General features: G+C 44.6%; 1 protein-coding gene and 1 non-coding gene across 2 annotated transcripts in view; one reads left to right on the top strand and one right to left on the bottom strand.

Moving 5' to 3' along the window:
• The window catches only part of LOC146196144 (uncharacterized), a 127249-nt gene that overhangs the window by 90054 nt on the left and 17427 nt on the right, over positions 1–19768 (top strand). The window contains exons 22-26 of the mRNA XM_084596332.1: positions 6438–6522; positions 8008–8093; positions 11216–11278; positions 12960–13052; positions 15111–15170. Of these exons, the coding sequence (XP_084452458.1) occupies positions 6438–6522; positions 8008–8093; positions 11216–11278; positions 12960–13052; positions 15111–15170 (387 nt within the window). The remainder of the gene's footprint in view (positions 1–6437; positions 6523–8007; positions 8094–11215; positions 11279–12959; positions 13053–15110; positions 15171–19768) is intronic.
• On the bottom strand, positions 964–1037 carry TRNAF-GAA (transfer RNA phenylalanine (anticodon GAA)). The gene has a single exon. It is a non-coding gene; the product is annotated as a tRNA-Phe (tRNA).

Here is a 19768-nt window from a genome sequence, read left to right as displayed (position 1 = left end):
CCGTCAGAAAATGATATGCTTCGAAATTTTTGATGACAGCATTTTACGGTAGTGATTTCCTCGGTGTAGAAGCCAGCAGTCTCACATTTAATTTCTTTGCAAATTATGTAGGCTCTGAAGCAAAAGTTCTTGTTCACACTATTTGAAGTAAGACCTAAAACATATCAATAGCTATGTCATGAACGTTCTGAGTAAGCATTTCCCAAGCTGCTAAACAATAAGACTCATGGTGAAGCAAGAATCCAATACTGTCCTCACTCGCTGCAAAAAAGTCGTCCCCGTTTAACAGCGAAGCGTCAAGCTTCAAATGCGCCCACTGCGGCTGAAACTATTCACGGTAACTTTATTCAACGCGCACACTGACCATTCTGTGGTCAGAGAAAGAAATGGGCTTGGCATCTTATGGAATGCGTTGTTTAAGGACATCTGCCGGAACTTAAATGCGATCAAAACATGAACGTTAGGTTCGTCTATTATATGTGAAGTTCGGTGACAATCCGGAACTAATGACGGCTTCGTTTTCAGTAATAATCGATAAATACCAGGGCCCTTATCGCAACTTGGCTAAACCCAGTAGGGTCGAGTAAGTCACACAGATAGTTGATGACTCATCAATCCCAAAAAACAATTGGAGTCTTGCAGATGTGCAATATCCCCGAAGAACGCTGCTCGCTGCAGACGATTATTTGAAGCATACAAAGGGACAAACCTCCACGATTCACCATATAGAGCTAAACTCACAACATATAAGCCGCCCTTCTCAATCAGCTGGCTACATAAAGTCAGAAAGAGAGAGACGTTTTAGAGAACAGAAAGAAACCCGCCGATAGCCTCACCGAGTGCGACACACATACATTGCAATAAGGGAGTAATTACTCAATGTCATCCACCCGAGCGCAGCCATACGCCTACAAAGAAAAGCTATAGAGTTTTTTCAGAAACTTCGTAGTTAAAGAAAAATTCGTCCTGATCCGAGGATCGAACCCGGCACCACCGCCTTTTCGGGGCAGTCGCTCTACCGACTGAGCTAACCAGGACGGCTAGCAGATGAGATGGTAGGGCGAGAGCGAATTGATCTATAGGTCGAAGTGAGAATAGTGTTGGTCCAATATTTAGGGCAAACCCACAAGGTGGAGTAGATCTCTAATAAGGAAGTAATTACTCATTGTAATTACTCCGTTATTAGAAAATCTACTCCATCTTGGGGGTTTGCATTAAATATTTGATCAACAGACATTGCAATCTGTTAAAATACTCACAGGGCTACCTCCGTGTCCAATTTCCTTTCTGCCTTACTCTCTTGAACAGAGATAATGTCTACCTGAGTGCTCGCGAATAACAAGCGCAATGGTGCCTGCTTCTGCTTAGATCGGAGCCCACATACGTTAAGGGTTGAGATCAGTTGCTGGACGCCCACCATGGTGGCCAATATGCAATTATGTCAAGCATCCACTGGTTCTGATACCAATCTGGCAGGTGATATCGCCCTAGAGTTGGCAGGCACACTTTCTCCTTAATTCTTCCTTTTGGCCTTCGATGTTCGGCGGCGGGACAAGTGCTTTGCAGGCACGGTGTCTTTTTCAGTTAAGGAAGAACTCACTCACACGCCATGATTCCAGACTACACTTAGACATGGCATATCTGAATCGCAGTTTCCATCAGGAACCGAACTGATAATCTGGACGAGCTCAAGTACGCGCATCGAGTGTCATCAGTGATGCAGTGATTCACAAGCTCCCGGTACGCTATTTTAGGACCCACATCTGTTGACCGGTGATCCTACTATGAAAGCTGGGTAGGCATATGGTTCAAAGTAGTAACGCCATCACACACTGGAATTTTAACACATGGCAATGGATCTCTTGTCGCTAACTCAATAGGTTTAATGGCTGGCATGCCACCACCAGAATACAAAAACTCCTTTACACCCACTCCACCAGATGGCTGCCAGTTACGGAGCCCGCGACATTACATACTCCTCTGTAGTATGACCGAATCGCCGATATTCTCCTCAATGATGAGTACGGCAGTGACGGAATACATTCCCAATCTAGCGGCAACAGAAACACAAGGAAGAATTGCCTGGCACTAAACACACACTGCGCATCGAACACAATATCTCAAAAATATCTCACAAGATGGAGCTAGTCGTTGATAATGACACCATCAGCAGGAGTCCGGGAAATATCACGATTCCAAGTAAGGAACACCTCCCTTTCTGAAACTCTCGACTGTTCCACTCTGATGGAGGCCACTTTTCCACAGGAATGAAATCAGTCACGGATGTCAAAATCTAGATTTTCAGGGAGCCAAAGAAGGTTGAGTTTGACAATCTCCGGTTTCAGGTCAACGACCGGACATCGGTAGCGCTTCACCTGTAAGTCTGCGGAACTCACGGCCTTACCCAGGTAGCACAAAGTGGGATGTGAAGGAGGGCCCCTGGTGGGTCCGATGTAGGCAATACAGGACAGCCCCGGTGAACTCAATGTGGGTGTTGCAAGAGGGGCCGACGTAGGCCTGAAGGGGGCTGTCGACAAAGCCCCGATGGGCTCCACTAGGGACCGATGCAGGCTACCCTTGCGGGGCTGCCCACATTTTTCCCGCATTGCCAAAAGGACACATCCCACCAACTCCCCACGATGGTCCTACTTTGGACAGATTCGGGCAGCAGCTCTGGATTAACATTCATTTCTTTTATTTCGGTTAGACCCATAGGACCGATGCGCGCTTTATAGAGCAAGCCGCACTTGAGCTTGCCCACATTATTCTCATAGGGGTCCGACGCAGAAAATTGATGCGAAGCCCTTGTCCAAATTTTCCCAGTCATTATTTATGCACATAATTAAGTATTTAGTTTATGCATGTCTGCCCTTTCTAAACAGCCACAATAATAAATTTTACAATAACTCTTAACATTCATCTAGCCTAAATGCCATCGTGTTTAGAAAAAGTTTTATTAGACATTAGACGCGTACATCTTGTTCAGGCTATGGAGATGTGTGTTCTGAACAGTAATTTGGTGCTGGGTGTTGGAGGCTATCCACAGCAACCACATTAGAAGCAACAGCTAGCAATAAGTATGTTTTAGTATTTTTAGTGCAATTTGCATGAGCGCGAGAACTAAAGCCACGTAATATTTCTAACCGACTAAACATGGCAACAACTGTTATACAAATCATCAATAATAGTAATATAGGGCAGCATCTCATACAAATAAAGGTTGGAAAGAATCATTACACAATTGCACGCACGCCTTCTAGCCCCATTGCGACCGGTACCTACAGCGGTTAAGTGTAGGCAGCCCCAATTGGGCTGAGTGTTGTTTTTGAACCATAAAGCCCACTTGCTCTTGCACGTGCCTTCCAATTCCCCACAAGGGACCGATTTTGGTATCATGCAGGCCTGCCCGCCTTCCAGCCCCATTACAGCCCATGTGGGATATAAAGGAGTTTTGTGCGGGCGGCCCAAATTGGGCTGGGTGTTGTTTTTGAACCTACAGCCCACCTGCGGTTGCACGTGCCTTCAAATTTCCCACAAGGGACCAATTTTGGTACCATGCGGGCACGCCCGCCTTCCAGCCCCATTACAGCCTGTGTGGAACCTAAAGCGGTTTAGCTAAGGCTACCTCATTTGGGCTTCACGAGGGCTTGCTTAAATTGAGCTCTTATTCATATTTCGCCTGCCCTCAAGTAACCTTCAAGAGGCCGATCATCTATAATAGTAATTTAGGGCAACATCTAATACAAATAAAGATCGGAAAGAATGACTGCACAATTGCGAGCACGCCTTCTAGCCCCATTACGGCCGATGTGGGACCTACAGCGGTTTTTTTGTGGGCAGCCCCAGTTGGGCAGGGTGTTGTTTGTGAACCTAGAACCCACCTGCTGTTGCACGTTCCGTCAAGTTCCCCACAAGGGACCGATTTTGGTACCATGGGGGCACGCCCATCTTCCAGCCCCATTACAGCTGACTTGGGACCTAAAGCGGTTCAGCTAAGGCTGCCTCATTTGGTCTTCACGAGGGCTTGCCCAAATTGAGCTTATTCATATTTCACCTGCCCTCAAGTAACCTACGAGGGGCCGATTGGGGCAGCATGTGGGCATGTCCATGTTTTTTTCCACACTACGGCTGATGTAGGTCCCACAAAGTTTTAATGGGGGCTGCCTCATTTTGGATCTATGAGGTCTTTCCCATAAAGAGCCCACATTTAGGTTGGATTGTTCTTAAATATCCGACAAAGGACCCTTGCGGTCTGCATGCAGGAATGTGGTCGGCATTAGCCCGAGCAATGCCGCTATGGGACCCAGGCAGAAGGAACAGGGGCACGCCGAAATGGGGCTTGCCCACATTTGCCCCATCGGGGACCGATGCAGGTTTTATGATGGTTGTACCAGCCCCACTTGCCTACATCGGACTTACTGGGGCCCCACATTCTGTGCTACCTGGGTATATATATCTAGACCTATTGCCAACGCTGTCTTTCACGTCACCATTCACATATGGGACATTTGAAACAGTCCGATGGAACTAATACCGTATATATCTATTGCCCAACGTAAGGCATCTCCAGAGCCCTGGGCACAATAGAAACGGCCGGCAAGGTCGGGATGAAAAAAAAAAACGGATTTTACCGTGAGGTTACCGGCAGGCGGACGGACGGTATAGTCGTAGACGGTATTAGGAGTTACAGGCGCTGCAAACGTACCTAGACCCATGGCCGATTTATTCCTTTAAGCGAAAAACGTCAAAAACCCAACTGATCGAAATTCAGTGTGACTTTTTGTAGTGCTGATCTACTGTGCGTGTTTTTGTTCGTTATGACGAAGTTCAAGTAACGTTAAGCTGCCACCGTTGTTTTGTCTTCGGAGAGATGAGGTCAACAGTCTACGCATGCATGCCGCTAGAAGGGATAGGACTTCTACCAAACTCGCGCCGCTAGCTCGTCACACATCTGAGGCGCTTTCGATTGCCGCCCCATCCAGCAGTGCTGCCGGAGCTCGAGTTTCATCGATTCCGCCATCAACAAACGCCGTAGACGCTCTCTCTTGCGCTCGCACACTCTTCGTTTCCGCACTCCACTCAAATTTCTTTCGCTTTGAGAAACCAAAGTAAGCTTTGAAGCTCCGCGTTTTAACCCCTCCGAAACTGTTTTCTAGGCGCGCCAGAGCTGTCGTGCGCCCTTTCTGTTTTTTGTGGGCGTAGGTTTCGCGAATTTTTATTTATTGTTTTTATTTATTGGTTTATAGGAAGGGAAAGGCGCGGTAACTGTCTCACTTTTATTTTCTGTGGACACCTCAACCGCGCCGTAAGGGAAGGAAGTAAGGTGGGAGTGAAAGTGGAAAGAGAGAAAGAGGAGCCGTAGTGGAGGGCTCCGGAGTAATTTCGACCACCTGGGGATCTTTAACGTGCGCTGACATCGCACAGCACACGGACGCCTCAGCACGGCCGACTCGGAGTCTTGGTCGCGGCGCAGTGCCAAGGACAAGATGACCACCTTCAACGAAATAGTGAAATGGTACAGACTGAACAGACAGACTATGCCGCCACCTCACCCGGGGCTTACCCGGAAGGAGGCAGTGTTATACAGACAGTTACAGACGGGGTCCCTGCTCACCCCGGTGCTAGCTAAGCACATGTGTCCGAGTGTGCACGCGAGCGACATGTGTAGACTGTGCGCGAAGGAGAGAGCCACCGCGGCTCACATCCTTTGGGACTGTAGCGTAAATCCGCGCGAAGCCAGCGAGAAGACGACGATCCCGCCGCAGCTAGAGGCTGCAACGAGGAGCTATGATCAAGAGACACAACTCAAGGCCGTCCAGCAGGTCTCGGCAGCTCTAGAGAGGCAGCGACCGAGGGAAACCGAGGAGAGGGGGGCAGCACCCCCAAGAAGGGGGCGGCGGCCCTCTCGAACCCGCGGAAGTAGCGAGGGACGTAACAAGACCTCAAGGAGCACAACGCACGAGACTGACGTAGTGGCCGCGTCGCGGTAAAAGCTAGTCCTCCCTGCTTGGAGGGAGCCTAACCTATTCTGCAGGCATTTTAAATAAAAGTTGTTCTCTCTCTCTCTCTCTTCGCTTCGCCTCCATCGAAACGCAGGCGCGAATCCCCAAAATCGATTCGGGGACCCCCATTTGAGAAATAGTACGCAGTGTTTGTTTACGGGTAGCGCATGCTGTCTAGTTATCATTGTTTTTTTCCAAAAGAAAAGAAAACCAAACAGGCTACATGGGGATTCAGTGAGCAAGAATAATCAAACGCACCTGCACTGCTCCGTACCCAGTGGTACACTTCAAGGGTAACTGCGCTCGCCAATGTTGGGCGTGAAGGATCCAGGCGTCATCTTTCTGTTTCTATGCCTTCTTGTTAAACGTAGGCATGACTGCAGTAATTTGTGAATGTTTGGTGCGACTAGAAATTAATACTGACCTCTTTTACAGCCCACAGGGCAGCTTTTTATTTCTGCGATGTCATCTTCAGTCTACAACCTCATGATTCTCCAGGTTCTTGCAAAGGCATGTGGAGGTTCGTACGCACACCAATCCTCTTGCTTTTATTGCTATGCTATTCCTCGCAATGTATTAACATTTACGCTCTTGTTAAACATTGAGGAGGTAAACCGTTCAGTTATGAAGACAATTTGGCTCTTTTTATAAAACTTCTGATACTTATTTATTTCCCTTGGGTGTAAGACGCATTTATTTGCATCTAGCTAGAATGTTGTATTTGCTCATACTTGTTACCATTGCAGTTTAATCTGACAGCACTCATAATAACGGGAAAATCAAGCTGCTTTTATATTTGGGCACGCGACAGCACAAGTTGGGCGCTTCACATGCCTTGATAAAAATGATATCGTTCAGCATTACGCCTAGCCTCTAAATAAATATAAGTGAATGATTTGGCCATATATAGAGGTGCATTTGTATTCCACCATGAAGTGACATAGGATCGGAGTGCGAGGTCGGAAAATAATTTTCATCGACTAGAGAGCGAGTACGTCATTACAGTCAACGCAACTTATTATCTCTTCGCCAAGAATTCACCGTTGTCAACAACGCTTTATCCTTGATCGCTTAAATATGTAAGATCAGGCGTAGACTACATATAAAAATATTCACACATACACATATATATATATATATATATATATATATATATATATATATATATATATATATTGTAACGGATGAAATGGTTTTAATACAGGTGAACTTTGTATGCAGAACGGACGCACAGGGCTCAGAAAACCCCAATCAGTCAGCCCGCGCCTCGCTTCCTCCGATTCTTCTTCTTCTGCTATATATGTATATATATATATATATATATATATATATATATATATATATATATATATATATATATATATATATATATATATATATATATATATATAAGTTTTTCCTTTTCTCCGCGCGCAATAACAAGTCCGAATGGGATGACTAAATCATTGCCCCATGCGGCTAAGCAAAATAGTGCTATACTGTGTGTTTTTTATTGTGATGTGTTGCTCTGTGTGTGTGAGACTACCCTGCTTGGTCTTAGTGCCCGCAGCATTGTATAAATAAATGAATAATTTTGCAATTGAGAATGTCATCGAGCAGCAGGACCAGATTTCCCATTTCCTACTTCCCCATCATCTCTCCGTATGACCACCTCACTTTTCAAAGCCACCTTGGCATCATCTACAATATGTGTAACATGTGGAACGTGTTCTGAATTGTACCTAGTGTCAACTTCATTCAGCCGTAAGAGGCTTAATACTAGCTTTCATTACCAGCTTACAACACCACAATTACCCGTACCTGAACGTACAAATACCTTGGCGTTAATCACGCAGAAACCTTCAATTGGTCTTCCTACATTGCCACAGTTGACCTCAAATTGATATAATGCGGATTTATGCTTGAACGAACTAGGTAAATAGTTATGATCTCTTGATATAAGTTTACGTTCTCGTTTGGAAGAAAATGTACTTAAAATGTTGACACATATGTTTGCGGTTTTCAGAGCTCAACAGCGACATATTCAGCGCCCTGTCGAAAATACTGCAAAATGGAGACGTGGAGAGTGTGCAGGTGCCTCGCATGATTCAGGTGAATCGTCATTGCGTTTGCTTATGCCTGAAGTTGAATTCACACTTCTCGCCGCAGTTGCCTATCGGAAGCAATTCAGAGTTAAACAGGCATTTGTTCACAAAACTCCAGAGCAGCGCCTCCAGCTACAAAGGTCTCAAAATAATTGTCCATTGAATTTGATGTTCTAGGTAATCCTGCCCTCTTCAACTTTAAATGAGAGTAGCCTTCAAAAGAAAAGCATGTTTATTCGCATGCTGCGTTTCCTGTCTTTGGCACAGTAAAATGTACGCATGACAGCAATGAGCAATGGTAGAGCATTTTTATAGATTTAAAGCGCTCCTTTAGGAATCACAAAAGAAAAAACGGCATACCCAGGTTAATCTAATGCACTGACCATGTACTCATGGCAGCAATGAGCAATGGTAGATCATTTTTATGGATTTAAAGCGCACCTTTAGGAATCACAAAAAAAAAAAAAAAAAACGGCACACCCAGATTAATCTAATGCACTATGTATGCGTGGCAGTAATGAGAAATGGTAGAACATTTTTATGCATTTAAAGCGCTCCTTTAGGAATCACAAAAGAAAAAACGGCATACCCAGGTTAATATAATGCACTGACTATCTCGTTAACTCTAGTAAAGTGTGCTGTAGGCCCTAGCGTACGTCTGCTTCTTTCATGCCTAATATTAACAGTGTTTTCCTTGCAGCTCATAGCGGCTCGGCAAACATACCGTCTTTGTCAAAATTGAGCCGTCTGCACAAATTGATTGTTAGCTATGTAAGAGAGCCTTTAAGGCACCCTTAAAGGCAGAAAAGGTCTTAGAATGTAAATACGTGTGCTCTCCTTTCCGAAGAAGGTATTTAAAGTCTGATCGATGCCGTGAAAGTTGTAGCACATGGCTAAGAACGAAACCGTCCAGCCTAATTACTTGCATCTATGGTCGAATGTGGTTTTCTTGTTTCGTCTTTTATTTACCTTTTGCTCTGCGTTTCGCAGATTGTAGGGTACTCACAATCAACTGAAAGAGTGCCAAGTGCACGCCACGATCATTTAATCTAAACTACGGCGATACCTGCAAGCTTTTAGTACTCACGCTTACGCAGAAGCAAAATTATTTGCTTTTCGGACACACCTCAAGCATTCACTGTAGGCAGCTCCCCTATAGAGAATATCAACATTGCACCTCTTGCCTTACATGCCTTGCGGCTAACAGTCAAACACCACGCTCTACCACAAATCGATGCTGGCTTCTGCATTTGTATTCGCATCTCCACATATTGCACTTCTTCAAAATTGTCGTCAGCGCGGTGATAGTCAGAGCACGTCTTCCTCTCCCGAACGTCAGCCATGTAGCGCCTGTATGCGCTCTACACTGGTATTTCGGTGCAACCAGGGCTGGTGCGCCGGCCTTCTCGAGCGAGTGAGTTTTATCTGAACACTGCCGGAACCAAGACCTCTAGTCTTGGTGGTTCGCCACCAGTCAACCTAAGGAAAGTAACGAAAGCTCAAAACAGGCACTGGTTATGCAAAACTGTGATAGCATGACGGTAAAGGCTATACGGAAGTAGACTACCCGGTGTCACGAGGCTTTCCGGATGAGAAGTCGAGGAGCGTAACTTCACGTGCAACACCACTGGATAGGAAAGCGGCCCCACTACAGATGCTGTCGTGGAAGACAGCTTCGCTAACGCAATGTTAGGACATAAGCCACAAAATGAGGCTGATGAGAATTCATCGTCACGCATACTGATAATCAGGTGTCCGCTATATTCTGTAAGGGGCAGGACTGAGAATATTGCAAATGTTTCGAATTACTACTTAGATAGTTCAAAAGCTATTATTAATTCCGAGCTGTATGAATTTTTACTTTCGTGAAAATCTTGTATCGGTACATAGAAACTCCTCCGAGAGAAGTAAAATGTACAGTGAGAAAAATATTAAAATTCAAATTAAAAGGCAGTTTAGAAAAAAAAAATATGAGCACTGCCGCAATTTTATAGCAAACGTACTTAATGTAGTCGTATATGTTGCCATGCACGGGGACTGCTGTCCTGCGAAGTTGGGGTCGAGAGGCCCGCCAGCCCACAATGTCTGGATGTTTCCCTTCAATCTCTTTGTGCCAACATGGAAAGCAAATATTGAATTTAGAAAATATTCCCAATTTGTAAGCGGCGCTAAAACATCAACAATCTGCTTATTGGCAATTAGCACCAGTCCGCGCTACGTCCAATTACAGTAACTTCTTCCCACTATAGTAGACAAGTTCCTATTCGACAATTGTTTTTTGTATCCTTTGGACAAGTTTCTGGAAACTGATACGAAGAATAGCAGGATATCCTTAGAGTGGACACATTCACGGCCCCTTCTTTTTTATGTGTCGCTCGCTCGCAGTGATACCAGAATTTGTTCAGATAGTGCTGTCTATCGATAACATATATACATTAGTGCTTGTATGTTAACGAGATTCATGACTGAAAACATTGCTTGTTAATTGTTACCGTCAAATTCACAACACTGACTTAGATATTTTTGTCAATCTGAAGCGGGCGGAGACGAAAGCAGACGAATAAGGCATCACTTACCTCGATGTGCTGCCTGGCTAGTATACAAAACACACCAAGTTTTATTGTTTTGATTCTCCGATTGAGTGCAAAATTGATCGCTTATGATGTACACCTAAATCAGAAAATATAATGATGTCACTTCACAGGGCTACTCAGTAAGCATGCAGGGCGACTCTGCGTCAGTGCTGGTATATTGTTTTCGGGATTTTACAACCTGACTGTCAAAACGTTTGCGGTTTCTCATTCGTTAACTTGCCATGCTTTTGGATTTTATCAAAAAGAATGTTTCTACTTTGTCTAAGCAACTCGTAGGCAAACGCAGCTTTTCTTTCATCAATTTTGTACAATATATTTGAATGTGTTAAGTCACACCAGGGTATGTCTGTAACTGCTCTCAACTTGTTTTTTGCCATCAGCCTAAACACCTCTGCAGGAAAATTCCGAGAAAACACTAACATGGGTTCTTTGAGTGGCCGCTCGTTTGAACACAAGCACAAAAGAAGTCAGACTTTCTTGAAGCTCAGCAGAGATGACCTGCAGTATTCTGGAATGCTTCTTTTCTTAATCGCAGGAGCTGGGTTCTTTGCTGAGAAAGAGCACTGAAAAAGAACAGTTCCTCAGCATGAGCAACGAGGTAAGTTGTCCAAATATTTGCGGTGGTTTCTGCAGCAGGTTGTTATAGTAACTGTTCTGCTGCCTTGAGGTGTAAATTGTGTTTAAGCCCTCTTTTAATAAATATGATTTCTTGAAAGGGTCCCGCTTCATGCCAATTCTGTTGCTCCCACTGTCCCCCATCCTAAAGCGATTCCCTAGCAGTTTCAACTCTGCCTGACATGCAGTTGGCGATGGGCTCGATTCCTAACGCAGGCGGGCATTAAAGAGTGTTTTCAACAGCTGCGAGGCTTGCCTGGTCTTGGTGCTACGTTTCGGAGCTGAATTTCTTAGAGAACAAATTTTTACAAATGTTCTGTTCTTAGCCAAATGATTTACGATTGAATGATTTAAACATGTTATGTGTCAAGATCAATTCTATCATAAACCTATTGACATCTGTGCATTTTATGAGTATAAAACGAAAGGCTTTGAAATGGTTAATTATTGTACGAGTAAAACTTTTCAGAACCATAGATTCCACATCTTCGTGCACAACAGCCGCTATATATAATACGAATGGTTACTAGAGAACAGTATATTCGGATATCCGGCTACCGTAGCTAGGAGAGCAAACGTTTCTAAGGAAAATTATGTTAATATTCCATTTTACAAGTCACTGTCGTGCGCTTCAGCGATTACTCAACTCTATAGCATTGAGCTGTACGCACGAAAAAACATTTCAACTACCCTTAGACGTGTTCTGGACATTTCTTTATGACTGGGGACGTCAGGCCTTTCAGAAAGGCTAGCCGTATTAAACAACTTTCATTACAGAAGGGATTACAAATTCGCATGGAAGGAGCTTTTAACTTTAGTAACTGAGCAAAACGTTTTTATAAGTTTTCGCATGAGGCTCTTCGTTCCCGGAAATCCACCAGTTTAACAAGTTAAGGCATCCAAAGTACTACAAATGATGACTGAAACACGCGGATAGTTATTTCAAGCGCACGATCAAGTTTATTTTATCCTTTCATTTTACGATGATGCCTAATGAAGGTTTTGCGTATCTATATAAACTAAATTCTTTCTGGGGTTCGCCTGAGACATATATCTTACATTTTGTTGCGATTGCGAACGATTTGCATCATCGCATTATCCTGTGATATTTATTGTCACAATCACTGTAGCTTCCGAAATGCCACCACAGTCTCTATTTACCTGACGAGACTGCTGCCAGACGACATGGAATATATCTACTTTCTTTAGTCCCACCACGGTAGATTAGTGGCCTGGGCGCTCGACGACTGATCCCAGAGATGCCATTTCGGTCACGGCCGCGCCTGCCGCTTTTCCATTAGAGCTGAAAGCAAGATGCCCGTGTATTGTACCATCTCTGTGCATGTTATAAATTCCCAAGTGGTTAAATTTTCCGGAACCCTTCACTACGTCATCTTATAGCACGAGCTGTATAGGGACGTTAGGCCTTATAGACCTGGCTAACACTATTTCCTTTATAAATGCAGAATGGAGTGATAAACAAAGCACCAATATGCTCTAAACTAATCCTGACTGTATGCCACAGACAGCAGTTTTTCTTTCGGAATGGTCACCAAGAAGGGTCTGCCTTTTTATGTTTTCGTCTGGAAGGAATTAATATAATCCTGACCGATAAAGCAAGATCTTAGGTCTTTGTATCCTTATTTGTTTTTGTACTTGAACAGGAGGCATCTGAATGGCTGTCAACTGCTCAAAACGAGTGTGGTGAGAAGTTTCGAGAGTTCATCGGCAAACATGGTCATCGCTCGGTAAAAGAGGTACTATATTCCAAATAATCAAGTTTTCTCATTTATATTAGGGCATATTAGAGGCACGTCCCTAGAATTGGGAGGATGTAATGTTTGCCAATATTTTTCAGCTCTAAGCGGTCATTTCACACTTACAGCCCTCATCCCCCGTTCGGACACGACCGCTCTTCATTCCCCACCTCTAAATATCAGCCATTGAGAAAACCTTCTTAATGGAGAAAGTGTTTTATTTCAATAGCTCCTGCCTGCAGAGAGGTCGTGTGCGAAACATATTACTGGAAAGAAAAAGGTGCAATGCGCGAGCGCTGTGCCAGTAAAGTATTTACTGGTACCTCAACTGAAAAGGTTGTAGGGGATGTTTCTTTATCTGAAACCTAATTTAGCTTGGGGTTCTGATTGCGAGATTGAAAGGAATTTAAAACTTTACATGAGTACCCACATGTCTATGTTCAGATAATAAATATACTTGTATTTAAAACAAGTGTTAGTTCGACGAGCCCGGATATTTTGAGGGTATTTTACAAACCCGAGTACCGTCATTATTTGGCGATAGCTAGATGGCGGCTTTGGTGCTGGGGACAATATATATCGTACTCTTTTGAGATACTGCCAGTCGTGCGTGTATGCGTCCCCTTCGTATTTTAAAACACCTCGCAGAATATATGAGACACATAAGATTTTGCAAGCTGAGTCGAAGTAGCTAGTCAAGGTTTGCCAGGCTCTCTCCCGGGAACGCTGTTCTATTCTTGAGTGAAAAGACAACAACGGGAGGTACTTTTTTGCGCGGGCTCACGACGATGGATGTGGTGGCCAGCTTGCTGTCCTCTGTTTTGAAGCAACTGAACAGCTAGAGGGAGAGAACCTGTAGTAAGGCAGCCTTGCGCGCACCATTCTAGTTTTCCTATCTAAGGCATGAATTCAGTCAGGCCTGGTAATAGCAACGCATAAGAAGTAATGAAGCGTTGTCAGAAGCTTGCTAAACACTATTTGATATAATACGAAACAATCTGATGAGTGATGTGGACAGGACGTGTGGCCACGAGATGTGTGCATGTGATAACAACGATAACTAACGATGGTCAGGCAACGGATAGAGAAACACTATATTGACAAGAAAATTAGAGACAGCAACGTTATGTATAAATTACTTGTCACAGTCAACATTGCGATGGTAATAATAATCATACAGACAAGGCGAATAACGCACCTCAGTGAAAATTTAGGTTGCCATTAACGGTAAACATATGACGTTATTAAATTAGATAGCGATAGTGATAGATAATGACAGTAAGATTTGGTAGTACTGATAGTCAGTGACTGCATTGGCCGATAACGCGATCGGATCTAACTAGTCACGTGGTCGAGAGAGTCCTGATTAGACAATATTACATTATCATCAAGCTTATGTTTCTAGATAACAGGTTGTGTGACTGAGTAACGAGCTTGCACTGCTTTCGCATTTGCCGTTTGCGCACGAAAGAACACTAGTGCGCTCCTGTAATTTTTTTCACATTGCTCACTGCTGCATACGAGCTTCACTTATTTGTGAGAGGTGATCATATATACATGTCTAGCGCTGAAGTTCAGTATTCAACTGTCTTCTGTAAAGGTATTATTTCAGAATTAAGGAATCATTTCAGCTCCACATATGAGCGTAGGACGTGACAGCTTTATTCACTCCCATCAGCGACTCCCATTACGTATCCTTGTTCCCATACATGCACTCACTTACCCTTCTATTAATCACAAATTCCTTAATTTGCGCCTCTATTAGCTCGCATCTACCCATCAGCATACAGTCACAGGCTACCACATTATATGAAGGAGCGCCTGACACAGACATAAAGCCCCGCCTTATACAGGCCCTATAGACGTACATAAATACACGAACATATATTTCCATGTTCACTGTCTTGTTATTTCAAAATAATAATTCACGACGTGAAGGGTGACTGCATATTGGTGGTTTATATATGTTTCAAGGCAAAACAAGTTTGTTGCTAATAAAGAATTTTTCGCTGTACAGACGTAAAAATAACAAGCATTGCTTTTCTTCTGAAATTCTAGTTCGATGTGTACACCAAGCCATGGGCAATGGATGCTTCATCACTCGTGGCATCTTTGAAGGTGAGAAAGTCCGAATTATTTCTCTCGACAACTCGGCAATCGATCGCTTTCTCGTGTCTCACTGACACCGTTTTTAAAATTCAAACTTTTGTAATCGCGAAAGGCTGATGCACAAAATATATCCCGAGACGCACCCGACAGACAAATGCAGAGTCTGCCGAACGGAGACGGCCGGCTTCGCACACATGCTGTGGAAGTGTAGCAGGAAAGAGCTTTTAATGCGTATAAAAATTGGCAAAGTTAGAAACGAGGACCTCCTGCACCGCATAGTTTTTATTTTTTCCTCACTGCCAGAGAAGACTCTTACAAGCTTTTCTTAGATTCGCAGGCACTCAGTGGTAGATCACATAATTATTACCAAGCGAAAGGCAGACGTAAAGTCTACATTCTAAATCAATTGGTAGTGCAATCGCGATAAAGAAAGTAAGCCGTCGCGTAGCACCTCTAATCCTATACGTCTAAACAGCAGCACAAAGATAATAAAAGCACGTAATGCAGATATTTTTAGCCATAACTTTACTCGCCTAACACCATTGATTGCCAATATAAATAATTAGTTTTTCTAATTAACAGCGTAATATTATTATTGATCCCCATCAGAGTTCCTGTACTGCCGCCAAGTTCATAGGTTTACGACGGGTCCAGCATATTGCATTTAAAGTAGCGCCGTAGCTTGTTACATCCTTTCTTATGCTGCGAGTTTCGTTTCATTGCAATTTTATGAATTGGCTGACGTCTTTGTGGCAGCAGAGGCTCATATTAAGGCTCATGCTTTTTTTTGTTATTGCTAATGGTATGCGTTTGCAACGCAGAATTGGACGGCTTCAAACTGGCGACACCGAGAATGTTACAGGCTTCATGGCCATTGAGGGGAAGTAGACGGCGGAGAACTATACCCTAATATCTTCGTTTTGAAAACATGTATATCACCGTACTTAACTTCTGATCACGGCCGCAGGCAGCGACGCCTTCGTTTGACTTTTTCGCCATGTCGATTTAACAGAAGCTCCATTTACATTTTAAGTACCATCTGTATGCTAGAATGTGCTATTTTATTAATACAGGCCAATTTCAGTTTTTCTTTGGTGATCAAATACATTAAAACAACTTTATGCAGCCTGCAAAGTGGACGTCCGGAATTATTGGTAGTTTATTCTGGAACAAAAAAACACAGAAAAGTTACAATAAATAAAACACGGCGACCCTAGGGATGCGTCTGCCCCTCGTCAATATTAGCCAGCGGCCCAACGTGCCGCACAGCTCGAAAGACTGTCTACGACCAAGGCCGGCCGGAAAATCCTGGACAACCTGGGAATTAGATATCAAGGTAGGGAGCAGACGCAGCTCCCCGTCCCCGCTGAGATCAGGCTCAACATCAGAGTGGACTCGGTACCGAAGAACATGCACCCGGAGTATAACAAAGGGAGGAGAGCAGCGAGAGCCAATGCCCTGATAGACTAGCACGCGGCCGAAACACACGCACGCTACGTTGACGCGGCTGAGTACGCCAAGATACACGGGTTCACGGCGGTCGTCGTCGACGCGACCGGCACCGTTTGCACGACGGCCAGCACGAGATGCACCAAGGTAGAGCAAGCGGAGGAGGTGGCCATCGCCCTGGCCATCGCCGACCGCGACTGCCACACAGTGCTATGCGACTCGAGGTAGGCGGTGAGAAATTACGCCAAAGGCAGGATAGCGAAAGAAGCTGTGCGCATACTGCAGGCAACCAAGAACCACGATGGCAGCAGACAAGTGAGAATCAAGTGGTTCCCGGTGCACGCGGGCGAGGTGTCAGACCGCAACGCCAACCACAACGAGACAGCACGCGCCGAGGCGCGCGCGCTAACAGACCGCGCCGCGGTCGACTGGCCGCTGTGGTTCGGCACCAAAGACCGAATGACCGACTACAACGAAATAACCAAGGTGTTCCGCCTAGCTCGCAGAACTCTTCCACCCACTTGCTCGGGGCTCAGTCGAAACCAAGCCGTTTTATTCAGACAGGCACAGACGGGCTCAATCCCCAGCCCGTCGCTGATGCACAAAATATATCCCGAGACGCACCCGACAGACAAATGCAGAGTCTGCCGAACGGAGACGGCCGGCTTCGCACACATGCTGTGGAATTGTAGCAAGTACCAGGAAGAAGCTAAGTCGGGGAGGATCCCGCCGCGACTAGCAGCCGCAGGGAGCGACAATCAAGAGGAACAACTCTGGGCCGTCCAGCAGGTCATCAAGGCGCTGGCCCGGCAGGGAACCAGCGAGCCGGCCACGGCGAGCGGGGACCCAGGCCTGCCGCCGGTGCCCAGAGGACGACGTAGGCCCCGTCCGGAGCGCGCGCGCGCGAGTGCGCGTTCTACTGCAGGCCCCGAATAAACGTTTTACCAATCCAATATCAGGCATTTAAGCGCAGCGGTCCAAACCCTGCAGATGTTCCCTGGCCCTCAAATCTCAGAATGTGGGCATTGCGAACAAAATCTGTGATTACTCGATTCTGCGCAAGGCTTCGATATTTCATCCACTTTCTCCATATAGTGCCGAAGTTTACAATAATCAGCGAGTAGTGACACTACGAAACTAACCTACATTGTTGCTATAGGTGCCAATAAAGTGCGTGGATTGTTCTAGAAAGGCACGCATCGTTCTATATACTGCAGGGAGCGTAGTCGGGCTGATAGGCGTCAGCGTAAATCCTCACGATGATCCATTCGGCGTCGTCTTTTCTTCTTCTATCATCTACTATCAGGACTATTGTCAAAAACGAAAAGCGCACAACGCTTAAAGCATGAGCAGTAAACCAAAGTAGTAGCACCGATTAATGTCATTTCATTTCATTTACTGAAGCCTTAAAGGCCCGAAGGCATTACATAAGGCGGGGGCAATAACATATATATTGTATAACGGCATACGAACACCAGTCCAAGAAACAAAACAAAGAAAGAAAACGAAACCAACAAACAAACATTAACGAAATATAGAAGAGCAGACTAGTGTGCATTGTCAAATAGAACACTGAAGGTGACTCGTTAGGTTCGCTCGGAAAATTTCACGCTCTTTGCATGAAGCTATAACGTCCGGTAGAGCATTCCATTGGGCTATTGCATCTGGAAAAAAAGAGTTATTCATTGCTGCAGTGCGGCCAAAATTCAGATTTATCGGGTGACTGTGATTAAGTCGACGGGACATTCATGAGGGAGGTTGCAGGAGAGAGTGCCGGTTGTGAGGATGGTAAAAAAAAGAATGAAGGAGGCAGAGACGTGATATAATGCGGCATGATTGGAGGCTTGGGAGGGAAAGAGTTCGTTTTAGTGCTGTGATGCTGGTTTCACGTGAGTACTATGACATGATAAATCGCGCGGCACGGTTTTGGATGGCCTCTAGATTATTAGCGTGGTATGCTTGTGAAGGGTGCCAGATGGATGAAGCGTATTCTAGTTTTGGACGAACATAGGTATGAAATGCGAGCTGTCTGATTTGGGGTGGTGCTGATTGTAAATTTCTCCGTAAATAACCAAGAGTGCGTGAACCCTGAGAGCAGATTGTTTCAATGTGAGTAACCCATGATAAAGTTGATGTTAGGTGGACGCCAAGGTATTTATAAGATGACATTCGAGCAATGGGAGTGGAAATGATACGATATGTGCTGTTATAAGAGCTGCACGTACGAGAAAAAGACATGGATTGACATTTGCTTAAGTTAGGCGGCATGTGCCATTGCTCACAGCATGATACAACCGTGGCGATGTCATTTTGCAACCTAATGATGTCCTCAAGGCCTTTGATAGCGTTATAAATGACACAGTCGTCTGCGAAAATTCGAAGTTTTGTTTTATGTTAATTGGGAGGTCATTTATATACATGAGAAATAATAACGGTGACAATCCAGCGCCCTGAGGGACACCTGATGTTACGTCAATTAGCGATGAGTTATGACAGTTGACGGATGTAAACTGTACACGGCCTTTCAGGAAGTGCTCAAGCCAGATGAATAATGTCTGCGGGATTTCAAGGGAGGCAAGTTTAACTAGTAGATGATTATAGAGAACACGGTCAAATGCCTTTGAAAAGTCGAGAGATATGGTGTCAATTTGTAAGAGGTCGTCCATGTACTGAAGGACGTCGTGTGTGAATTCGGCGAGTTGAGTTTCACATAACAGAAACTTACGAAAGCTGTGTTGAAGCGGATAAACGTATTTCAACGATTCAAAATGAGTGATTAGATTTGATGCTATCACGTGTTCGAGGAGTTTGGACGGAATGCTGGTGAGCGAAATTGATCGGTAGTTATTAGCTTTTGATCTAACGCCGGATTTAAAAATGGAAATTATTTTTGCTTTTTCCAATCGTGAGGGACTTCGGCATTGCTAAGCGACTGTGTGAATAACAGGCAGAGTATGTTGCTTGATATTACAAGCAATTTAACTTCAAAGGCGTGAACACCATCGTTCAGAAGTGTTACTAAACCTCGCTTGGACTTCATTTCAAGAGATGGCAATGTATGAGTTATAGGGTTAGCATCTTAGTCATCTTGATTGCTTTTTCGTCTATTGCTGATGTGTATTTATGGCGAAATATGGTCGTCATCACATTTTTAATTC

This window comes from Amblyomma maculatum, chromosome 3 (assembly GCF_055883805.1).
Source record: "Amblyomma maculatum isolate TAMU_Amacu chromosome 3, ASM5588380v1, whole genome shotgun sequence".
Classification (NCBI taxonomy): domain Eukaryota; kingdom Metazoa; phylum Arthropoda; class Arachnida; order Ixodida; family Ixodidae; genus Amblyomma; species Amblyomma maculatum.
This window is presented reverse-complemented; position numbering and strand designations above follow the sequence as displayed.